The sequence below is a fragment of the Hyperoodon ampullatus genome, assembly GCF_949752795.1.
Source record: "Hyperoodon ampullatus genome assembly, chromosome: 9".
In the NCBI taxonomy this organism is placed as follows: Eukaryota; Metazoa; Chordata; class Mammalia; order Artiodactyla; family Ziphiidae; genus Hyperoodon; species Hyperoodon ampullatus.
In genome coordinates this window covers 21,833,254-21,848,481 of record NC_136922.1, presented here as the reverse complement: position 1 = coordinate 21,848,481, position 15,228 = coordinate 21,833,254, and the positions used below count along the sequence as shown (strand labels likewise).

General features: G+C 54.1%; 1 protein-coding gene across 1 annotated transcript; it reads left to right on the top strand.

Moving 5' to 3' along the window:
* Positions 1-711: 711 nt before the first annotated feature.
* Positions 712-8,819, top strand: POLM (DNA polymerase mu; the record flags this gene model as incomplete). Its single annotated transcript, XM_079711814.1, is given in 18 exon segments — positions 712-732; positions 734-793; positions 795-1,078; positions 2,382-2,491; positions 2,494-2,564; positions 3,293-3,391; position 3,527; positions 3,530-3,696; positions 4,331-4,402; positions 6,182-6,254; positions 6,257-6,301; positions 7,628-7,764; positions 7,767-7,775; positions 7,915-8,004; positions 8,104-8,270; positions 8,272-8,458; positions 8,461-8,502; positions 8,733-8,819. Coding segments are annotated over 18 exon segments (1,722 nt in total).
* Positions 8,820-15,228: the final 6,409 nt, after the last annotated feature.

Sequence of the window (15,228 nt, the reverse complement as noted above, 5' to 3'; positions counted from 1 at the left end):
GATTTTATTTTGGTGTTAAGCAGTAAGGGAGGGAGCCAACTTCCATTTTTCCAAATGGCCGGCCAGTCGTTCTTAACGCCATTCGATTGAGAAAGACTGAAAACCCTTTCCCGGGGTTTGAAGCGGTCGCTTCACCAGCACGCTCACTCGCGCGTCTGCCCGGGCCCGCGATCCAGGGGCCCCGCGCCGCCAGGTTTCCGGGGCCCATCGGTCCAGCCCGACCCAGTCGGAGGGGGCGAATAGCAGGGGCGAATAGAAGGGGCTGGGGCGGATACTCCTCTCCTGCTGAGAACGGATCCCTCTCCTACCCGCCAAGGACCCACCACTAACATCCCCCTCCCCCGACGCGCCGAGGACGGATCCCCGGATACCCCCACCTCGATCTCCCCTCTTAGCCTCCGAGGACGAAGCCCCCAAGCCCGCGCCGAGATTTCCCTAACGTCCTCCTCCTCCCTCCCAGCTCCTGCCCGCACCCCTTTTACCCCACCCCCCTACCCCCCACCCCAGTCTCTCCTCCTGGGTGGTCCCAAAGATGGGACGGGACTTTCCGCGAAGGTAATTTAAATAAAAGGCGTGTGCTCTGGTTCTATTTGCATAGAGGCGGGGCCTCTGGCGCTGAGAGGCCGGAACACCCGATCAGGTGGAACCCCGGGACCTCTACCTCGCTCCAAACGACCCTGAGGGCGAAGTCCGCCCAGAGACTTAATTTGCATGGGGCGGGGCCTGCCTCTTTGAGTGGGGCCGGGCGCCACTTCCCCTTCCAGTCGGCTTCCGCCCGCTGTCTTCCGCCCGCTAGCTTCCGGCTTCCGTGCGGCTTCCGCCCGCCTTCGGCCCCCCTTCCTTCCGGCTTCTGTCCAGTTTCCCTCTGCTTTCGCCGGGCGCCGCCCGCGGCCAGGGCACGAATGCTACCAAAACGGCGGCGAGCGCGGGTCAGGCCCCCGGACACCGCCCCCTCCTCCGCGGCATGCTTCCCTGGGGTCACTGTCTACCTGGCTGAGCCACGCATGGGCCGCAGCCGCGCGCCTTCCCTCACACGCCTGGCTCTCTCCAAGGGCTTCCGCGTCCTGGACGCCTACAGGTGCGCGGTCGTGGCGAAGCTCGCCGCCAGGTGAGGCCACCTTCCTAGGGCCGACCTTTCCGAGGGGTGCGGGGCGGGTCCGGCGCCCACGGCCTCGCCTCACCGGGGAACGTGGCACGCTCGTATAGGTATCAGCATGCCGTCGCGCCCGGTGGGCCGGGGGATGCTGCTGAGTGGCGTGATGGCCTGAGCACAGATGCCCGTGCTCGGAACTTTACAGCTGACCAGCCACTTTCACATATGGTGTTTCCTTACTGCTGAGGATATTGAGATCTGAAACGACTCCCACGCAGCTGACCCCGGAGAGGAGGGGCACCTGAGGTGTTTGGATCCAGGTTAGCCCTGGCACTTCATGGTCATATAACCTTCCTGTCAATTTCCTCTTTTGTAAAAGGGTGTTAGCAGTTAGGGCCAGGCGTGTTTCTGTAGGACAAGGAGAGAATGTATGCCGGAGGCTTTATAAAGGGCCATGTGAGTGTAGCGGTGGTTAACAGTCCTTCCTTAGGTGAATTCATCTTGCCCTGTTAGCTAAACTGATTTCTCTCCTCAGGGCTGAGAAAGTGACTTGAGTGAGGCTCAAAGAGTAGAAGAAAACCAAACAAAAACAAAACCACTACAGACGCAATGCTGAAAGTAAGGGAGGAGGGTTCCCATGGTTTTGAAGTTGAAGAGCAAGTGAATCAGGGGCCAGTCCTCCTGAAGCTTAGTTAACGATTCCCAGCGGTGCAGCAGACACACTGAGGAGAGGATGATGACCACGGCCTAGAGTGTACTGGGCACTGTCTAAGCCGTTTTGCTTATTAGTTCATTTAATCTCTACAGCAACCCTGCAAAGTAGATATGTTATTATCTCTGCTCTGTGGATGAGGCAATCAAAGTACAGAGATAAGCGATGTGCCCAAGGGCACACAGCAAGTGTGTGGCAGAGCTGAGGTTCAAACCCAAGCAGTCTGTCTCCAGCACTTCGATGAAGAACCCCTCCTGGTCCTGGCCCCTGTACCCCTGGCCTCTCCTTCCTCCGGGGTTGGGGGGAGAGGGAGACAGACAAGTTAACACAAAAAAGGGTTGGTCTTGTCATCATAGCTAGAGCCGAGAACCACACACAGCTCTGCAGATGCTGGAGTGGTGGAGATGTTTGTCTGCCAGGAGGAGGGGCTGGGAGGCCTTTCTGAAGAATGAATAGGTGGTCACCAGGCAGAGGGGATAGTAACAGCAAAGGCCTGGAGGCATGGAGTGAAGCAGGAAGAATGGCAGGTCTGGGAAAGGGCTCTGGGCCTCACTTCCTCTTCTTCCCTCCGCCCAGCTCAGAGGTGACACACGTCATGATGGAGGGGACCTCAGCAGAGGAGGCCGTCTGCCAGCAGGAGCGCAGGACGGCGGCCCTTCACCCAGGATGCACCTGCCCAGTGCTCTTAGCGTAAGCTGGTTCACGGAGAGCATGGCGGCCGGGCAGCCTGTCCCTGTGGAGTGCCGGCACCGCCTGGAGGTGCCGGGTGAAGGATGAGGGTGGGGCCCCAGAGAAGGCCCCAGCGCAGGCCGGAGCTCAGGCCGTACAGGTGACACGGCAGCAGTGCCTCAGTGTCCTTCACGTGAGGTGGGCGGTGAGGGCTCAGCCCAGACCACCAAGGGGCCCTGGGAAGCCAGGCCGTTCCCACTTCTCCTCTCACCACTGGTGCAAACTCTCTTGAGATCCACTTATTTTTAGCATCTTTAGGCCTTTCTTGCTTACCAAGTGGATGAGACTGTGACCCCAAGTGAAGCCAGCAGGAGGCCGTCCTCGGGGTGCTGTGAGGTTCATGGTCTCAGCCCACCTCAGTGCTTCCTGGGTGAGCACGGCTGGGGGCTTCAGGTGTGGGCTCAGAGCAGGGCTGCCCGCATTCAAATCCTGACTCTGCCTGTGAGCCACGAGGCCTCGGTGTCCCCGTCTGTGAAGTGGGAATGACAGGCACCCCAGCCCACTTGCTTGAGAGGGTTCCGGGAGCTGGAGCACATACAAGACGTGTGGTGGCAGGTGGTGCCACTCCTGCTGCTCTGGCCTCTGCAGGGTGACACCGCCTCTACCCCGTGCCTCTGGCAGTTTTGCCCTCTGAGAGTCGGCCCCTTCTGTCCCGAGAGCCTTAGGTGACCACCCAGGAGAGGCAGGGCTCCGGGGGGCTTCCTTGGCCCCTGCCCACCCTGCAGCCTCGAAGCGGCCTGTATATTGCCCTTCCCCAGGTGGCTGTGTGCAGGAAGGGGCCGCCACGCCCAGCATGGAGGCTGCCCTGTGCCTGCCAGCATCCCACACCCCTCACACACCACAATGCCAGCCTCTCGGTGAGCCCTGGGTCCCCTGCCTCCCTGGGTGGGGCCAGGCCCTCCCCTGCCCCAGCCTTGGAGGGAGGGGTGGGGTGAGAGGTGGGGTGAGGTACCCCGCCATCCCTGCCCCTCACCACGGGCCCCTCCCTGCAGGAGGCCTGGAGACGCCGGCGGAGGCCACGGGCTTCGCCGGCAGTGAGGGCTGCCAACTCTCCTTGTGCGGAGCGGCCTCAGTGCTCAAGGCCCTTCCCAGCCCGGTCACGGCCCTGAGCCAGCTGCGTGGCCTGGCCCACTTTGGAGAACACTCGTGCAGGGTCGTCCAGGTCGGTGCTCCCCGCACTTAGCAGGGCGGGGTTGCGGTGGGGAGGCGAGGGAGGCTCAGGGCCTGGCGAGGGCAGGTGGCTTGGTGGCTCAGAGCCCAGCTGCGGCCAGCCACCCTCTTCACTCAGATTCCTTACGTGTAAATTGGGACCACAGCACCTGCCCTAGGGGGACTGAGAGGACTCAGCCAAGGGAACTGCCGGGAGCCTGGCAGGCTGGTAGCTGGCACCACTTTCATCAGCTCAGACTGTCCAGGATGGTGGAAGAGGACCCCTGAACATGAGCACCTCTTTTTACAAAGCGAAGTATTTGAGGACCCAAAATGTGAAGTTGTCCTTTTGTACACTTACCACTGAGCGAATATATCATGATGGAAAAGATACTTTTGAATTCACTTATGCTTTTAAATGAAGTCTTGTTGAATTCAGCTGTGTTTTAAAAGCAATTGTTTATGTATCCTGCGGCTTGTTATTTATCTGAGAGGTGGCCCACGTTCCCTGCCCTCGGGGCTTGGAGGCTCCCTGGGCACAGTCTTCATTTCCAAGTCCCCCGGGATCCTGCTCCCACAAAGCCCCCCTGCTGGGCCTTGGGCCCCCAGCTCTCCTCTTTCCAGTCAGGCTTTGTCTTCTCCCACAGGAGCTGCTGGAACGCGGAGTGTGTGAGGAGGTGGAGAGAGTCCGGCTCTCGGAGAGGTACCAGGCCATGAAGGTATGCAGGGCAGCCCCTGGCAGGGGCATGGAGCTCCACGGTCCTCCCCCAGAGCCACAGCACACGGTTCACGCCATGTCAGGTGGCAAGCGGGGGCGGTGGGTCCCCCCCCGGGGTCAGAGAATGTCTCACTGAGGAACTGGCAGCTTAGCCGACACCCGATATACACGAGGCAGCCAAATGGAGGCGGACGAGAAGCTTGTTTTGAGCACAGGGAATTTTCTAGATCACTCGGCACCATCTGTTCTTATTTGACTATTGATGGCATATTCTCAAGTATATCACATGCTCTGGCCTTTTACACAGAGCATACTGAACAAAACAGAACCTTTTTCCGGGTGCCACGGGGACCATTACATCTGTGGGGCTGCTCACCCTCGCAGTGTCTCCACCTTTGTGATCTCACGTACTCATTTTCTTGGTGGCATCCTGCCTGTGTCCACGGCGCACCTTCCCACTGGTCCCGCCCATTTCCGGTCTGATAACGGAGCCACCAGAGCTCTTGTGGATGCCTCGGTCGGGCTCCTTAGACACCCCGGTTTTGTGGCTGGAGGTTGTCAGATCAGCGACTGGTCGGGGAGGAGGGGGGTGCTTCAAAAAGGGAGAGGAGCCCCGTGTGAAGGACGGGGGGCGGGGGCTCAGGGGTGTGGAGGCAACACAGGAATTAGTGGCTAGAGAAGCGCTGAGAGAGGGCAGAGCCGTCTGCTACCTCCCCCGGGGTACCCCTGAGTCCCAGAAGGCATCCAGGCCAGGAGAGAAGTACGTGAACAGTTAGAAGTTTACTGTTACAAGCAACATGATTAGGTTATTCTCAGCCTCTTTCCCATCCAGTTCATGCTCTTGGTTCAGGGGATCCAGGGAGGGATGGCCAGCACAGTCCCAAAAGGGCAGGCTACAGCTGGTCTGCAGGAAGTGGGGCTCAGGGACACGAGCGCCACCCAGCTGTTCTTCCTCCCCTGGGCCTGCTCTTCTGTTTCAGAAGTCCCCGGGGAGGGGCTCTGAGTGGCTGGCCTAGGGCAAGGGCCCACCCCTGTCCAACGAGCTATAGTCAAGGAAGAAACAGGTGAGTTGCTAGCACCCACCCTGTGTGTGGGATACCCGTGTGAGGGCAGCTGGCCACCCCACGAGAGGTCAGCTCCAGCAGCATAGTTAGTTTCCACTGGCCTGGACATCTCTGCTGACCCGTGGCCAGGCAGTGGCCATTGTCGTGTTTGAACCTGGAACAGAGCCCCAGCCAGCCCTAACCTGTTCCTTCCAGATCCTGCTAAAACAAGCCCCTGGCTGTTAACTGCCCTTTTTTGCTGCCTGTGAAGAGGCAAAGCCACAGTAGTAAGTCCCAGCTGCCGTTGGGTGGGATGGGGTGGTTTTCCCAGTGAATGGATGGACTGTCAGGACGCCTGCTTTGGTGATGTTGGAATCGTAGGCTAGAACTGTATGGGTTCTGGGGAGAGACCCTGCTCGAGGAGGGCACCGAGGCTTGGGGAGGGAGCACGTGGGGTCTTTCCCTGCCGTCCCCTGTGAGGGTGGGCTGTGTAGGCCGGGCTCGGGGTTTGAGTCCTGTCTGTGCACTCGCTGTGTGGCCTTGAGCAGGTTGCTTAAACTTGAAGAATGTGAGTGGGGATGCCACTTGCCCGGCCAGATGATGACTTAATGAGGCCACTTGTGTAACGCTGCAGTGGTGCTGCCCTGGGACACGCCTTGCACGGATCAGTGTCGGCATCCGCGTCTCGCTGTAAGAGCTTGCTCCTGACCAAGGTGCTGTGCTCATCCTCCGAACAGCTCTTCACTCACATCTCTGGGCTCGGGGTAAGGACCGCTGACCGGTGGTACCGGGGGCGGCTGCGGACGCTGGACGGCTTCTGAGAGCAGCCCAGAGACTGACCCGGCAGCAGAAAGCAGGTGAGCCCTGGGCTTCCCCAAAGCACCTGTGCCTGAAAGCCTCCCACACCATGGAGCCCTTAGCTCTGACGCATGGCATGTGCTCCTGGCTGCCTGTGTGTCAGGGAACGGGGTGAGTGTGAAGACGGGCATCTTTACGTGGTGGGCTTCCTGACCCAGTGGAGTCAGGACCCGGTGCAGCCCCTTCTCAGTGAACAATAATGGTCAGAGTAGCCACCGTGACATTCAGGACCTCCTGGTTAGACTTGGACCTGGACCAGGCATGTACCCCTTACTCCTGATTCCGTAGAGGGGAGGGCATGTCAGAGCAGCCCGGGCCCCGGGCACACTTGCTTGTGTGCTGCTTGGCGCCTTGGCCCACTGGCTGATGGCGTGGGGACCTGTGCCCAGTGTGGAGAGGCTCGTGAGGAGCCTGCTAGTGGGAGGTGGCGCCGAGCGGTGGAGAGAACGTGAACTTGAGAGTTTGTCAGGCCTGGGTTTGAGTCCCATCTCTGCCGCTTACTAGGTAGGAGACCGTGGCCTTGAGTCTTGACTTCTCTGAGCCTGAATGACGTTCTCTGTAACGCACGGGATCCCGTGAGCTCCTTGGCGTGAGGCCAGCAGGTCGCAGGCGTTGAGCAGACTCTCCGTTCTCTCCGTGTGGCCTGGATCGGGGACCCTGCTGAAGGAGCCCCGCAGCCCAGCACCCACTGCCTCTTGGAACATCCTCCCAGGGGCTGGGGGAGGGGAGGCCAGCTGGGGGTCCTGGGAGAGTCTCCTGGTCGGTCAGCAGGAAGTGAGACCACAGAGCCGTGCGTCCAGTGGAGCGTTATGGTGACATCCGTCGGTTCCGCTCAGTCTCCTCTCCCAGGAGGAGAGGCCCGCGGCGCTTACTGAGCGCGCATCCTGCCCAGGGCCGTTTATTCCCACACGTAAACCTCTCCTAGCTGTGTGTGTGGAAGGCCCAGTGATCCCTCGGACAGGGGAGGAGGTGGATATGGGCTAGAGTGAGGTGTTGATAAGCGGCAGAGCCATCTTCTTCACATCTCTTTATCACCTCCCGGGCCCGTTTTATGGATGGGAAAACCGAGGCATTGAAAGGGATAGTTTGTATCTTGATTGTGTCAACATCAGAATTCTGGTGTGACCTACAGTAGTTCTGCAAGATGTTACTGCTGGGGGGAACTGGGCAGAGGACACAGGGGATCTCTGTTATTTCCTTCAACTGTATGTGAACCTACAATTATTTCAAAATAAGCGTTTGATATTTAAGGGAGAGGAGGGGGTAGTGGGAGACAGCTAGAGAGGGCCGGGCTGGGCAGGTCAGGAGAGCTGTGCTGCCCACAGGACTCCAGCACCACCAGGACCTGAGCACCCCGATCCTGCGGTCAGATGTGGAGACCCTGCAGCAGGCGGTGGAGGCAGCCATGGGGCAGGCCCTTCCTGGGGCCACGGTCGCGCTGACCAGCGGCTTCCGGAGGTCAGGGGGCTCCACGTGCCCTCCGGCTCAGCTCCAGGCCCTTCCCAGTGAAGACGTCTGAGGCGGGACCACTGAGGTGGGCCTTCCCTCACTGAAGGGATTCGGGAGAACACGGAGGCTGAGAGTCAGACTGGCCCCCTCGGGGAAGTTGTAGGGCCACGACGTGGACTTCCTCATCACCCACCCCCAGGAGGGCCGGGAGGCAGGGCTGCTGCCCAGAGTGATGTGCTGCCTGACGAAGCAGGTGAGGGGCTTCCTGCTCCCCCCGCTGACGGTCCTGCCAGGATCCTGGTCCTGTCGCAGCCCCACATGGTGGTGCCCGGCCATGTCTGCTCTCCCCCAGGACCTTGTCCTGTACCACCAGCACCAGCGCAGCCGGCAGGCAGATGACCCCACCCACCTGCCCTGGCAGAGCCACACCATGGATGCCTTCGAGGGGACTTTCTGCATTTTCCACCTGCCACAACCCCCAGGGGATGCTGTAGGGGCGCCCAGAGGCCCTGCCCCACCCTGACCACCTGGTGGTCACCCCCATCAGCCAGTTCCCCTCTGCACTACTCAGCTGGACTGGCTCCGAGGTAGGGAGTGTGCTGCTGCGGCCACCCTGGGGTCTGGGGTTGGTGGCCCTGCTGATGAAGTCACTCTTCCCCCAACGTTTCGAGCGGGAGCTGCGCCGCTTCAGCCGGAAGGAGAGCCGGAAGGGCTCTGGCTGAATAGCCGTGGTCTGTTTGATCCGGGGCAGGTGTGTTGCTGGGACGGGAGCCCTGGGTGGGGAAAATGGCTCTCTGCCCGGCCCACAGTCTGCATCGGCCCCGGGGCCCTCCAGCCTGGGACCCACAGGGCCCTCAAGAAGCACCCCACCGCGGGGCTGGGCTCTGCCTGACCTTCCAGCCTCCTCGCCACACCTGTCTCCGGGAAGCTGCCGCGGTGGTGGAGTGGTTCCCAGGCACTCATGCTTGCACTCTGTTGCAGAAGACGTTTTTCCACGTGGCTTCAGAGGAAGACATCTTCAGACTCTTGGGCTTTGAGTACCTTCCCCCTCAGCAGAGAAATGCCTGATTCTATTAGCTGGCCCCCACTTCCACTCTCTGGAAATGGAGGGTGCCATTTGAGCCAGATGCTATGGGTATTCTGGTCCCTGAATGTTTCCAGGTGGAAGATGCACTGCTGCCCCAAGTCCTCACCCCTCCCAAGTGGGAGCCCTGTCTGTGTGGACCACCAATCCCCAACATACACCCAGTTCAAGATGTCATGAAATGAGCATGTGGAACAAACTATGCCATATTTTCTGAACGTGTTGCTGGTGTGGGTGACCGGGGAGCATGGGTATTGGTTCTGCCCAGAGGTCAGCTACGGGGTGTTGGTGAGGGTGGGGGATGTGGAACTAAGACAAATAGGCTCCCAGTTATTTCTCCAACAAAAACGGGTTTATTCAGGATCAGCAGAGAATGGGTCTGCAACCATGGCAAGCCACGTGCAAGTCCCCAGCAAAAATGGAAAGGAAAACGCTTTTACAGAGGGGAAAAGGAATTTGGGAAGGCTACAGTAAACAAGAGTCCATGGCTTTTCATTGGCTGAGTCCTCGTCAGGAACGAAGAGGAGATCTTTCTGTTGGGCTCTGCTACCATCACAGGGCATGAGCGCTCCCCCTTCTGGTCTCCCAACTCTTGAGGTTTCTGTTTATTAATCTTTTTACACTTCCCCTTTCGATCAAGATGTTTCTCTGAAAGCATCACTAATCTGGGTCAGGCTTTCCAGTTTCAGGGTCTTTTTGTCCCTCAGTACAAGGAAGGACCTTTCCAGAGTGTAGTGTCCCACATCAGAGGGAAAGTGCACAGATTGGAGATCTATTGAGGTCATATTTAAGTAACAAGGAGGGGTAAGAGGGACAACTCTTAGGCACTTTTTATCTGAAGTCCGTGTGTTACCAAGATCCTAAGCGGTAGAGATTATCCGAAGCCTTATGTAATCAACGGTTTGGTGACAAAATTCCAACAGGCCTAGTCTGAATATCTTTGGAAAGCTGGCTCATCGGATGTCATCTGCTTCAGGTCAGGGAAATCTTTACTTTCAGGTCACCAGATGATTTACAGGTCCAGACAGGGTTTGGTGCTTTCTTTAGGTGTGTCATGTGAATCCAAGAATTGTATTCCTTGGAGTTTTGAAGCACAAGGGTTGGTTAGCAGAACCTGATAGCAGCCTTTCCAGCAAGGTTGAAGAGAGTCCTTCTGGAGGTGTCTTTTCCAAGAGATGAAATCTCCAGGTTGCAAGGTATGATGTTTAAGGTCCTCATCTCCCAAGAGTGCACTGGGAAAAGGTTGCTTACCGAAACATGGTTATTTTTAATAGAAGCAATTAGGCCTTTGCAGTATTGGAGTATCTCTCTTTTTATTAGTTGTGGGTCAAAAGAGGCAGGAGCCAGGGCTTCCCTGGTGGCGCAGTGGTTGAGAGTCCGCCTGCCGATGCAGGGGACACGGGTTTGTGCCCCAGTCCGGGAAGATCCCACATGCCGCAGAGCGGCTGGGCCCGTGAGTCATGGCCGCTGAGCCTGCGCGTCCGGAGCCTGTGCTCCACAACGGGAGACGCCGCAGCAGTGAGAGGCCCGCGTACCGCAAAAAAAAAAAAAAAAAGAGGCAGGAGCCAAGTGCACTGGGCATCCTGTGACTACCTCAAAGGGTGTAAAAGTTCCAAAAAAGGTGGGTCTATGATTTAGAAGGACCAACAGCAATGCGTTTGACCAAGGTATTTGGGGGGCCTCTACACGTTTTGCCAGTTGAGTCTTAATAATGCTGTTAGTGTGTTTGACCAAACCAGAGGATTGAGGGTGGTAAGTGCAGTTTCGAAAGTGTTGTAAAACTGGCCAAACAGCACAGACTTTTTGAAGCACCTGGCCAGTGAAATGGGTTCCTCTATCATTATGAAGTTGAAGAGGAGTTCTCCAGGTAGGGATGATCTTTTCCAAGGCACTTCAGTCACAGAAGAGGTAGTAACCTATCTGCAAGGGGAAGCTCCAGTCCAGTGTGAACACATACATACCATGACTAAAACATACTTACATCCATGAAATGGAGGAAATTGTATGAAATCCATTTGCCAGATCTCAAATGATCCGTCAGGCAATTTAAAATGTCCAAGAGCAGTACAAACAGACTTCCCTGGGTTGTACTTCAGACAAGGGGAACAAGGAGTAGGTACTTTCTGTGGCGTGGTTAGCGTTTACCCACCAGTACTGACTCATGAAGGCTATCATTTGTCAGACCAGTGGTTTAATGCATGTACAGTGGTGAGGAGTGGGAATCTTACAGTCTCTGCTAGGACTGGGTTACTTGGTCTGAACCAGAGCTTTCTCTTTTTTATCAAACCAACAGTCGTTGAATTTCCAATCTTGTTTTTCTTTTCCTGAGGCCAGTTTTTGGGCTTCCCGAGCTAGTTTTTAAAGGTATCGTTTGAGGAAATATCCCTTTGGCCCATGACAGAAGTTTAGCTGCTTTAGCTTAGCTGTTTAGCTGGTTCCTTTAAAGGCGGGATTCCTTGCAGAAATTTCGGCAAGGTGATTTACCTTAGCTTCCAGAGAGTCCAGTTTAGAATGCCCTGGAATCTTACTAATAACCCAAGGGTGGATAAAAGTGTTGCATCCAATAACTCCTGAACACGGGGGCCATTTTTAATTTTATTTCTCCTGGAAATAGGGAAGCCACATTGCTTCCACAGCATTCCAAAATCACGAGCTACTCCGAAAACGTATCTACTGTCGATATAGATATTGGCAGTTCTGTCCTTGGCTAAAGTACAAGCCTGTGTGAGAGCATATCATTCAGCCTGTTGGGCCAAAGTCGCCGTAGGTAAAGAGGCTGCCTCAACAACATCAAAAGAAGTTGCAGTAACACCCCCAGCACAATATCTGCCATTGTCCCCTTTTAAATAAGAACCATCAGTGAACGTGAGAAGTCCGTGTTACCGACTGAAATTTCCTAGACATCATCATGAGGCGTCAGGAGGTGGCCTGTCAGGGTTAAGCAGTTGTGAGGGGCTTCCTCAGTGACAGAGGAGAGAAGAGTAGTAGCAGGGTTAAGGGTATTACAGCGTAGAAGAGTTATGTGAAGAGCAGCTGACAAAAGGACTCCAGAGGCGTGAGATGGCTGACTGAGAAATGTTGAGTGTGATGAGAATTCAGGAGGGCTATTGCATGAGATCCAGAAAAGATGAAAGGAGATCCCACAATGATTTTCACAGCGGTCTTAACCACAAGGACGGCGGCCGTGATGGTTCGAGGCGAGAGGGGTATTTCCGTGTTACAGGGTCCAGTTGCTGGCCATAGTACCCTATGGGTCGACGGTGGTCTCCATGTTTTGGGGTGAGTATCCCAAGGGCATTCCCTTCTTTTTCATATACAAAAAGGGAATCTGATCATTGGGGTGCCTAAGGGCAGGTGGGTTCTTCAAACTCTCCTTTAAGTCCTTAAAATCTGTGTCATCTGGTTCTTCCCATAAAATTGGATTGGAGTTGTGCTTCAGTAAAACATACAGAGGTTTGGCCATGAGAGAGAAATTTGGAGCTCAATTTTGGCAATAACCAACTAGCCCAAGGAAACCTCACAGTTGGTGCTTAGTTTTGGGTTTAGAGAAACTTAGGACGCCAGGAAGTCTGTCCGGAACGAAGTGTAGCCCTTGTTCTGATATCAGATGCCGTAAACAATGAACCTGGGTTTGGGGCAAACTGCAATTTATCCTCACTGCTGTATGTCCCTTTAAGGCTGAAAGTTAGCAGGTGGATGATGACTTCCTGTGAGGAGGTTTGAGAAAGAGCAAAGAAGCAAATCATCCACCTGTTGCAGCAAAGTAGAACCTCTAGGGAACTTTGTTTCATCCAAATCGGCCTTCAGGAATTATGAGAAATAAGGACTCTCAGTAAAACCATGAGGTATTACTGTCCAGGTGAATAGTTTTTCTTCTCAAGTGAAGGCAAAAAGTTATTTGGTAGGTCCAACCGGAATGTTATTGCATGCACTGCATAAATCAAGTTACAGTAAAGAATGTACCTCCTGTGGGAATGACTGTTAGGAACGTACGAAAGGAGCAACAGGGTGTCGAGGGATAGCTATGTTGTTTATTACTTGGAGGTCCTGGACAAACCTACACCCTTGGCTTTTAGGTTTCCTCATCTGTAAAATGGGAGTATTACAGGGGCTAGTACAAGGACTAATGAGGCCCTGAACCTTGTAATCTGCAATTACGGGCTTTATGCCCGGGATGGCTTCTTTACTTATACATTGTCAATTCTGGGAAGAGATTTTGAGAGATCTGTTTGAATCTCGATGGGAGATGTGCTGTGAATTTTGCCAGTGGCAGTGGAGATTTTGCCCATAAAAAGGATGGTAGCTGATTCAATAGGGACAAATGATCTGTGTTTCCAGAATCAGCTCTCGTATCATCAGAGATGGAGCCAATAAAAGATATCAAAGAGTCGTTTAATTCACATTGTTGTTTACTCTGATGACTACTGTCAAATTCTGGAATTATTTCCCCCTTTTGGGAGAAAGAACTTCTGGCCTGATGCTTCTCTAAGAAGTCTCGGCATAATAAATGGATAGAGGTGGAGGAACTAAGAAGAAAAGTGTGTGTATCCCTCAGAGGGCCTAAACAAAGCGGAATAGGTTCAGAGACAGGAGCCTGTTGAGGTTCGTTGGAGATCCCCACTATTTGAACTGTTTACTCTGAGGCAGGGGCTGCTTTATAGTACTGGGGCTGAGCCTTGAGAGTGTGGCTCCAAGTGTCCATTAGGACTGAAGCGATTCGCCCCCAATCTGGAGAAACGTTTCTCTAAGCCAGTTAAGAGGGAGGATTGAGAAGAGCCCCGTTGTTGAGAATTGGGAGGATGGTGGAAAAGCTGGTTGGAAGACTGAAGGTGCCTGAAGCACTTAAATTTGTAAAATCTCTTTTCCGAAGTCTTGGCTGTTTGCAACAATAGCAGAAACTAGGAGGGTTTTGGTTTCATGTAGGAGCCTTCATTTGCTGGAGTTGAAGATAAAGGATTTTAGCTGTCTCCCTTTTAGGTGACTCCTCTGAGAAAGTGAGAGAACTCGTTTGCAAGATTAACCAGATCTGGAGTGGACACAGTTTTTCATTCCATCCTGTTCCTTTTTGCTAGAAGGGAAGGGTCCTGCTTCAGCCCACTAGTAAACAGAGAGTTAAAAGCTGCCTGGGTAGAATTAACATCTGAAGGAAGATCAGAATTTTCTGTAAAAACAATCTGAAGTCAGTTGTTAATAGTCATGAACAGATTCATTAGATTATTGTGTGCAAGCCTGCATTTTGTTCCAATAAACAGGCTTTGGAAAAGCTGCAGGAATTGCCCCATGAAGTCGTCTAGCAATTGCCTGAGCCTGATCATATAAGTTAGCAGGGTGGTCTCCCGGTTGTCATTCTAAAGGCCTTTTAAGATTTTCCCAAGTAGCAGTTCTCATCCAATGCTGGGCCTGGCCTTCACCGACAAGCATATGAACTAGCTGATGTAAGTCAGAGAAATCGGGTTGCTGAGTTTGAATGACTATATTAAATTCCTCAGCAAATCTGTGAGGATCTTCAGTTACTTTGAAAAAATCTTTGACTGTGGCTGACAGTTCACCTTTAGTCCAGGGAGTATATGAAATTAAGGGTTTAAGTCTCTGGATTCCTAGGAGGCTTAATTTTAAAGGGACGGGTCTGATAAGTTCAGAGGAAAAGCGAGTGGGGAGAGTTTTAGAGAAAAAGGGAAGTTCAGTGAGAGAATTAGTATGGGGAACTGAGGAGCTAGAGCAGGTGTAGGTGGCCCAGAAGAGCAGGAAGATGGCACTGGAGGCATGGCCTGAGCACAAGGGACTGAGGGAGGGAGACAGGATGTTGCTGGAGGTGGAGCCCGGGACAAAGCAGCCAAGGAGGAAGAGCCTGAGGCTTTGGGAGCCATTCTATCTTTTTAATCATTTGTTTGCCTCAAAGTCTCATTTTGCAGAAAGTCAATTTTAAGCTGCTGATAACGTTTGGAAGCCTCAAAATACCAATCAAAATAAGCATTCCATTCAGTTTTGGAAATTTTAGGGCTCTGATAGTCCAATTCTGTTTTAAGAAAAGTAAGCTCCCCATAATGGCCATCGATATTCTAGATTGCCTTTGGTGAGGTGGGTCCATTTAGTTAGAAATTCTCATGAGGAAAGGCTACAGTTTTTAAACATAAAATCAGCCCGAGGGACATCCCTGGTGGTCCAGTGGTTAAGACACCGCACTTCCACTGCAGGGGGCATGGGTTCGATCCCTGGTTGTGGAGCTAAGATCTCGCAGGCTGCACTGCATGACCAAAAAATAAATTAACAAAAATAAAAAATCAGCCAGAGTCCCTGTAAGGTGGGGGGCGGGGGCTGCCCTCAAAATATTTGGATAATTGGGATCCCATTTTTCAGCAGTTTTTCTCTAGAGTAAGAGAATAATTTTTAAAA